Genomic DNA, 8629 nt, shown 5'->3' with positions numbered 1-8629 from the left:
AAATTCAAAGGAGTCGTCATTTAAAATAGAGGTAGCTGTCCTCTGTAACTGTCTGGTATACAGGAACGCTGGGTAAAATTCTGGCTCCCCAATCAGCCGACTGGGCCGTTTAACTGTTAAGTTTAAAGCGTAACTCCCGCCAAAATGCAGCCTAGGGTGTTTTTGTGAATGTACCTGAGTCAAACTTTCGTTTAAAGCATAATTAGGACGGAAGCGCCACTTTTAAGATTTACCGTATTTTTGTTTTTCGGTCAAATGGCCATTTGAATGGGAGTAGGAGGGGCAATACTATAATAGCATCAAAATCACTATTTTTCAAACACTAAGAAGGCTCGACACAACATGAAACTTTGCTCGAAGTATCACCAGGGGCTCTAACACACAGAGTTGACTAAAAAGAAAGGTTTTGAACAACTTACTTTAGCAGTTGTTGTTTCCAGTCGCTGCCATCTAACCAGTCAAAAAGTGTCTCCGAATGCGAATGAACGGACTCAACAGGAGTGAATGTTATTCTTATATGAGGTCAATATTATTTTTCACTAACGACAAAACAACGAATTATCCATGCATTTATATGGAACTAAGCTTTAGGAACTTTCCATCTTTACTCTCCTCCCTGTTACGTTGCATTCGGAGATCAACACTTTTTGACTGGCGAGATGGTAGCGACCGGAAACAACTGCTAAAGTAAGTCGTTCTTTTTAGTAAACTCTGTGTACACAAACGATGTTCTCAATTCTCGAGTTCATGTGTAGAGCCCCTGGTGATACTTCGAGCAAAGTTTCATGTTGTGTCGAGCCTTCTTAGTGTTTTAAAAATAGCGATTTTGATGCTATCATAGTAGTGCCCCTAGTACAAAAAATTCCCAAAAATAAGAAATATTAAGAAATACTACAAAATGTTCCATATGCAAACTGCTTAATTATTTTAGATTTTTAAAGTTCACTGTCATTACCTTTAATCTGTTTGCCTTTCAAACGAAACCCTGAATATCTATGTGAATGGACAACTCTGTAACACAACCAAAACCATTTATTGAATTAAGAACAGAATAAAACATTCTCATTGCACAGCTTGATTGAATACGTGACCGATTGGTCAATCACTACATTCTACGGTCTGCTATTTTAGCAAATCTCGCAAAATGTGCTCGCTCTACATTATCCCTTTAGAACCCCAGGGTCATGCAGGACACCGACACAAAGCTGAGGAGTCTTGAATCAGCCTGAAGGTTAATACTGATTTTAAAATTACTTAACTTTTGCTTTTTATTTTGTTAAAAATCTACAAAAATGACCAAGGCATGCCTTTAGATGAAGTTACATGGTTATGTAATATATATGCAACAGAATACATTTTTGATTTACTAGTAACAAAATCAAAGAGGCTAACATGAAAAACATGATTAATTAATGTGGAGCTATTACATTACATCATGTTCTAATGGATATATGAGTATATATACTGTTAAATGATGTACTTAGAAAAATGTTATGCAACACTTAATGTATCAACAGTTTATGAATGTTATTAAAGGTGTTTTCAGTTTGGCTGATTCCCAGGACTGTGTGGGTGTGTATAGACTGATTGATTGACATCTTCCTGAGCCTCCTGTTAGTCCTGTTAGTTTTGTTGCACCTGTTAGGAAAGGGCAAATGACAGCCTTATCATTCCTAATGACCTAATTCATTCTTATCAATGCTCCAGCCCACCTTCAAACTGAGCAGAGGTCTAATCAGCCAGAATAAATGGAATCACCTGTGTGGGTGTTTGGAGGATTTAATGACCATGTCATGAAGTTATCTGAGATCCAGTAGATAAAAGCTGTCAGGCCAGTGATAGATCAATATTGTATCAGTACACGTATATTGTAGAACAGTATATGTCTTTTGGTTTGTTTAACCTCTGACCTGGATGACTGTGAATCTCTTCTTTATTTTTTATATAATTTTTTTTGGTGGGTTTATATTTTATGCAAAATACTTTTCAGTTGCGAGTCAGATATGTAATCTTGGATATTGTTGTCTAAGAGGTATTTTATGCTTTGTGCTACTGTAATGCAATGATGAAAAAATGTGGGAGCAAATCAGCGAGGCATAGCTAGCACCCTGAACTTCTCAGGAGAATGGGTGAAGCCCATTACACCTTCCAAGCTGGGCATTTCTCCAGGAACAGGAGAGATGGTGAAGCGTTGGAAGAGAGATGTAAAGAAAAGAAACAGCTCCATTCTGGCCAGGTGCTCCCCTAAACACACACGTTTACCTGTGGGGAAACGGTTGACAGCAGCTTTAGTTTACCAGTCTACATCTATACTCTCATTAACTACTGTATGTTGGCGGCAGCAATTCCTGTCAGCTAAATTGTATCACTGAAAGAGGAGGAGTATCGAGCAAACCTGCTGAAAACGGTAAGAATGCATCTCTTCTGCGGAACTGGTCCTCTGAATCCAAGAAATGCTCCGGATTGAAGATATCTGGGGTCGCCCACTCATTCTTATCAAACAGCGCAGATGCAAGGATTGTACTTATAGCTGTGCCCTGGAAAAATAGGCATAAGGGGTTGATATCAGCTGTGTATAAATCATTTACAAATTACAGCTTGTCTGGGTGAGTCTGGTAAATAGTCCTTACTTTGGGTATTAAGTATCCTCCAAGTGTAGCATCTTTACTGGCCATTTTGGGGAACCCCAGGGGAACAATATTTCCCATCCTTTGAATCTCATGGATGACAGCGTCAGTGTAAGGCATGTTGGGTCTGTCGGCCATGGTGGGCTGACGAGACTGTCCGATTACTCGGTCTATCTCTGCCTGGACTTTTTCTGAGTTAGGAAGCAGATTCATTGGACATTATACACTTGAAATAGCACAAAACCATCTATAATCTTCATGAGAATATTAATGTGCCCATTTTGATTAATAAATTACTAACCCTGTATTTCTGGGTAGTGCATCATGTATACAAGGGCCCAGCGTAAAGTGGTGGATGAAGTTTCTGTACCAGCCTCCAGCAGGTCGAGGATGCATATCAGCAGGGTTTCAATGTTGAAGCCAGCATGGGGATCCTCTTTTTTCTATCAATGACATCATACATTGTGCTGTGGATTGTGGATTTCGTCCTCCATCACTTACATTGGAATAGCATTAGAAAAAGATCTGTCCATGGCTTGTATAAACAGCAGGAATGATTACAGCAAGCAAAAACCAAGTTTTTTTTGTTTTTTTTTTACTATTTTTACTGTACGGGGGGAATTTATTTTAACCATTTAATATATATTCAGGCTTAAAGTTCTGCATAATAAAGGGTATTCTACTTTGAGTGACAGGTTAGCTGCCGTAACAGGAGGCGAGTGTAGACTGTAGGCTTCATTCAGCCGGGTGATGTCACGGAGAATACTGCGTCCATATTTTATGCAGTCAATGCCAAAAACGTGTTCATATGGGAACCTGCCGACTGTTCCGTGAAAAACGTGAACAATTGTAAAGCTATCCTTTGCCAGGATTCCATTGAGTTTTACTAAAAATTTATAAATATCTTACCTTCTTCATTTCTGACAGGTATGCATCAATATAATCACGAGGGTCATCAGGGTTCCACTCCTCCTGGTGCTTCTCTACTTCCTTTTTCAGGAAAATCATCATCTCCTTATAGTTGGCATGTACAGTCTGGTGAGGTCCAGGCAGGTACTTCAGCAAGCCCGGGAAGGCATCATACAGCTGTCATTATGACAAACTCAGATCAGCTATAGACCAACAGCACAGTTTGTTGTATGATCACAACATGGTAATTGAGTAAGATCAGGAATTACCTGAGTCTGAGCAGAGCCAGAGAGCACAATAGCCTCATTGTCCAACTCCAGAAACTTCCGAAAGCTTTGATCACTGTATTCAAAGCGATGTCCGAAGAGCACAGACGAGATGATGTTACCCACTCCATTTGTTATAATGTAGTGGGGGTTGAATGGTCTTCCTGGGAATACCGTAAGTTAAATTCAATTCAAGTAATGATATCACATTAGGATGTAAAATCAGTCAAGTGAAATAACAGATGAATTTCTACTTGCCTTGTTCCTCTTTAAAGGCTTCACAGAGGAAGTTGTTTTCCTCTTGAATGTATTTTTCCAGTGACCTCTGGCCCTCTCCAAAGTAACGCAGGTGAGTGTTGGCAAACTTCCTCTGATTCTTCCACAGGTAACCATTGCTCAAAGCTATGCCTGCGGGAATTTTAACAAAGTAAACACGCAGTGTTAAAAGTTCATCATTTCTGAACACATACAGTACATTGAAAATAAGGAGTTATTGTCACTTCTAATTTGGTAGTGTTCTGCATTTAGTGCATCCTTGCAGGGAGGGACAAGGTCCAAGTAGACATGGAACTATCAACACTATTCTGCATTGACTGAATATACTTTGTCCCATGTGAGTTGGCTGACTAAGCTTTGTTTTTTGGTTAAATCATCCACAGTATAAATATATTTAGTTTTTTGGACAGAGCTTGATAAAGCAAAAGACATTTTCTGTACCATACTCTCAACATAGAAAAAGCTGTTTAGCAGCTGGCTATCCATGCTTTAGCCATGCTTTAAAAATACGCTAGTTAAAGTAATTTACTCTGGCTCTCCATGCTTCGTACTACTCCACTGCTTGTTTTGGCTGTCTGCAAAACCCCATCCTCAGTGAGTCCACAATTTTCGTCAAGTCCGTTACTACGGAAGTTAACCCGCTATAACGGTCACAGCTTTTTTGCAATGTAACATGTAAAAATGGCTGCTGCTCTGACCCTCCAGCTATCATGATTTGAACGGGAATGTCCGTTCTACTCTCTTTCTATTTCTATGGTTCTATTTCTCACTCAGTTGTTCACGTATACTCACCAAGCCCCTTGAAGATAACATGGAAGAGAGGGACAATAGGTCGATCAGTAAAGCTGTCTAGCTGGTTAACAAGAGCCTCTTTGACCATCTTGTATCCTGAAACAAACACCATCCTTTCACTGCCTCTCCTCAGGCTGAACACTGGACCGTACTCCTGAGAAAGCTGCATTTCAAAACAAATAAGAGGGAATGTTTCACAAAGACTTGTTTTTCTTCTATATATGAACTATATTGAATTGAAATGAAGATGGTTTTTTTCAGGTGAAATGCTTAAAAAGAGTAAACAATTTCAACACTTCATGGAAAATAACTACTGTAAAGTTAAAGTTTAACAGCCCCCTGCAACCACTGCAAAAGGGTGGCCTTGCATACTTATATAATACGGTTAGTTTCACCTTGTGCCCACTGTTCCTGTGTTGATGCAGTTTGTCTGTGTTAAGGGGAGACACCCCAGGCAAAACCATAATTTTTCAATTTTTAGTTTTTGGGCTATTTAGCTTCTGGAGCATGTCTTCTCTTAGACAAAAAAAAGAAACATCCAAAATACACATTTAGGTCTTTATTTTACTACATTTTGTCTATTTGCACCTTTTTTTCCTAAATTCGCCAAAAGTTAGCATTACATAATGCCTCATTTGCATATTTAAACACATTTCAGAAAACTTGTAATACAAAAATATATGTCTTAAAGGTGCTCTAAGCGATGGCACACATATTTTAGGCTACAACTTTTTTTTGTCACATACAGCAAACATCTCACTATCCGCAAGCTGCCTGTCCCCTGAACACACTGTAAAAAAAACGCAGTCTCTGTAGACAGCCCTATTAATTTTGCAAGACATAACAGTCTTGAAAAATGTCTGATATTTTATAATTCATATTTTCAAAGGCCATTTTCTGAAAATGGGTTTTTCTCAGACTCTGAGCCAAAAATGTCCACTTCAGTAGCACTTACATACACAAAACTTTCCAGTTTCACTCCTATCTATATTCTAATAATAATAATAATAATAAATTTAATTCATATAGCACTTTTCAAAGACTCAAAGTCACTTTACAGGGGAGGTAGATTACAAAAACAGAACAAAACAAGGCACAGATGAAAAGGGGACGGGGCGTGGGGCTAGGGATAGGCAGAGGTGAAGAGATGGGTCTTGAGACGGGACTGGAAGATGGTGAGGGACTCAGAGGTGCGGATTTCTTGGGGAGGGAGTTCCAGAGCCTGGGAGCTGCCCTGGAGAATGCTCTTTCCCCAAAACTGCAGAGGTTGGACTTTTGAATGAAGAGGAGACCAGCTGAGGTGGATCTGAGGGACCGTGAGGGTTGGTACGGGGAGAGGAGGTCAGTGAGGTATGGGGGGGCCAGATGGTGGAGGGCTTTGTAGGTGAGGACCAGGATTTTGTAGGTGATCCGGTGGGAGATAGGAAGCCAGTGGAGTTGTTTTAGGACTGGAGTGATGTGGTGCCAGGATTTGGTGCGGGTGATGAATCGGGCGGCGGAGTTCTGGATCAGTTGGAGTTGGTTGATGTTGGTAGAGCTAATGCCGAGAAGAAGTGAGTTGCAGTAGTCCAGTCGGGAGGAGATGAAGGCGTGAATGAGTCTTTCAACAGCAGGGGGGGGTGAGAGAGGGTCTGATTTTGGCGATGTTGCGGAGGTGAAAAGGAGGAGGTTTTAATGACATGACGGATGTGGGGCTCAAGGGAGAGGGTGGAATCAAAAATAACTCAGAGGTTGCGAGCCTGGGGAGATGGGGAGACAATGGTGCCGTCGATGGTGAGAGTGGGGTTATTGGTTTTACTGAGTGTTGATTTTGAGCCCTTGAGCAGGAATTCTGTTTTGTCGCTGACCCCTAACCCGTTTGAGGAAGATGCATCCAGGTTTTAATGGCTGACAAACAGGAGTTGATGTGGGAGAGGGGAGGATTATGGGGGGATTTGGTGCTGAGGTAGATCTGGGTGTCATCAGCATAGCAGTGGAAGTCCAGGTTGAAGTGGCAGAGTATCTGACCAAGAGGGAGGATGTAGATGAAGAAGAGGAGGGGGTAGAGTACGGAGCCTTGGGGAACGCCTTGAGTGACTGTGGCTGTGGCTGTGGCAGAGGTGTGGTTATGGAGAGAGATGAAGTGGGATCTGTTGGATAGGTAGGAGTGGAGCCAGCTGAGTGCAGTACCTTCAATACCGAGGTCTTTGAGTCTGGTGAGCAGGATGTTATGGCTCACGGTATCGAAGGCTGCACTCAGGTCGAGGAGGATGAGGATGTTGAGGGAACCGGTGTCAGTAGAGGTGAGGATGTCGTGGGGGACTTTGAGGAGAGCGGTTTCTGTGCTGTGGAGGGAGCGAAAACCAGATTGGAGGGGTTCAAATTGGTTATTGGCATGAAGATGGGTTTGTAGTTGTGCGGCGACTATACGTTCCAGGGTTTTAGACAGAAAGGGGAGGTTGGATATTGGGCGGTTGTTGTTGAGGGAGGAGGGATCCAGACAAGGTTTTTTAAGGATTGGGGTGACAACGTATCAGTTATTATTATATTCTGAAGGTTTTCACAGAGCGGATTGTTCAGATATGTTCAGGAGATATCCAAAATCCCCTCTGTAAAACCCTTTGATTCTAATATTTTAACATTTAAATTATTTTATGTTGCTAATGTGCTTTGAAAAGTCATATACTCGTTCTGTTTGTCAAAAACCTTTATAGCCCTGTTGTAGTGGTGTTTGTAATTGTCACTGTTATTTGAGATTTAAAGTCATTTTCCATGGTGCATTATTTTGTTTACCCTCTAGCCTATAAGTAGAGAAAAAAAAAACATTGTTTTGGGTAAAATTAATGAATATGCACTAATATCAATATGGCAGTAGATGGGAAAACACTTAAGAGTTGCAATCTTATGGTGTTCTTATTATTCATTGTAACTATCATGTTGACAAGGTTACTTTATATAATTAAAATTGCCTATAGGATATTAAAGATCAATTCTTCTCTACCCTACTTAAATCAAAGTAATCTAAAATAAAGCGGTACCGGTCACCTCACCTTTTCCATTGTTTTGAAATCCACTCCTGTGAAGACATTTCCAAGAAAAGGCACAGCCCAGGGTCCAGGTGGAAAGCTGTGTGGCCTCCAGTTTCTGACCACATCTGTCAGGAGTAACACTACAAAGCTCAACAACAGCCAACCAGTAAAGTCCATATATTCCAAAAGTGCATGAAAAATCATGATTAGTATATTTCAAAAGGCCCTCTGTAAAATCAATGTGCTCTTGCAAACAGGATGATGGTGTTTTCTCATGTTATCTGAGTGAGGAGTGGAGGAGGCTGGGGGGAAATGCTCTATAAGGAAATGTTATGTAACACTGAACACTGAACTGAAAAACAAGGCTGGAGCTTGAACACTTCCAGTCTGTACGCATGTGCACTGTGTACTATGAAAACAAGAGGTATTCCTAATCATTTTAATAAAAATAATTTGTCAGTAATCACTCAGTGAATCAGAGGTAGCCTACACAAAAAAGTAAAGTTATATTCAAATACATAATAATACATTTTTAACTTTTAACTAGGATTTCTTTTGCAGGTGTATGTAACATGTTGAGTAGATAGCTGGTTCATGATCTCAAAATACAAGTTACATTTGACTCAGTATCAAAGGGTGCAGCAGTAAAATAATTCAGTTTTTTTTAATCAGTAATAAAGATATAAGTGGCATTTCACCTCCACCTTATGATTTTACTTCTATACTTGTAAGGACCCTGACCGACAATGCT

The 8629-nt window shown here is 40.4% G+C and overlaps 1 protein-coding gene across 1 annotated transcript; it reads right to left on the bottom strand.

Annotated features, from left to right (window-relative positions):
• Positions 1-1014: 1014 nt before the first annotated feature.
• Positions 1015-8356, bottom strand: LOC120565127 (cytochrome P450 2J2-like). The gene is made up of 9 exons (XM_039810542.1): positions 7900-8356; positions 4871-5033; positions 4061-4210; positions 3806-3966; positions 3537-3713; positions 2929-3070; positions 2631-2818; positions 2396-2537; positions 1015-2262 (listed from the first exon to the last, which is right to left on the bottom strand). The coding sequence occupies exons 1-9, from the start codon at positions 8080-8082 to the stop codon at positions 2087-2089; spliced, it is 1482 nt and encodes a 493-aa protein (XP_039666476.1). The 5' UTR covers positions 8083-8356; the 3' UTR covers positions 1015-2086.
• Positions 8357-8629: the final 273 nt, after the last annotated feature.

The sequence above is a fragment of the Perca fluviatilis genome, chromosome 9 (assembly GCF_010015445.1).
Source record: "Perca fluviatilis chromosome 9, GENO_Pfluv_1.0, whole genome shotgun sequence".
NCBI classification, from domain to species: domain Eukaryota; kingdom Metazoa; phylum Chordata; class Actinopteri; order Perciformes; family Percidae; genus Perca; species Perca fluviatilis.
This window is presented reverse-complemented; position numbering and strand designations above follow the sequence as displayed.

Excerpts from the sequence above, each read along its gene's own strand:
- LOC120565127 (XM_039810542.1), bottom strand. The coding sequence starts at position 8,082 with ATGATTTTTCATGCACTTTTGGAATATATGGACTTTACTGGTTGGCTG. Across the intron at positions 4,211-4,870 it reads TGTTATCTTCAAGGGGCTTG|GCATAGCTTTGAGCAATGGT; the intron begins GTGAGTATACGT and ends AAATTCCCGCAG. Across the intron at positions 3,967-4,060 it reads AGCCTTTAAAGAGGAACAAG|GAAGACCATTCAACCCCCAC; the intron begins GCAAGTAGAAAT and ends CGGTATTCCCAG.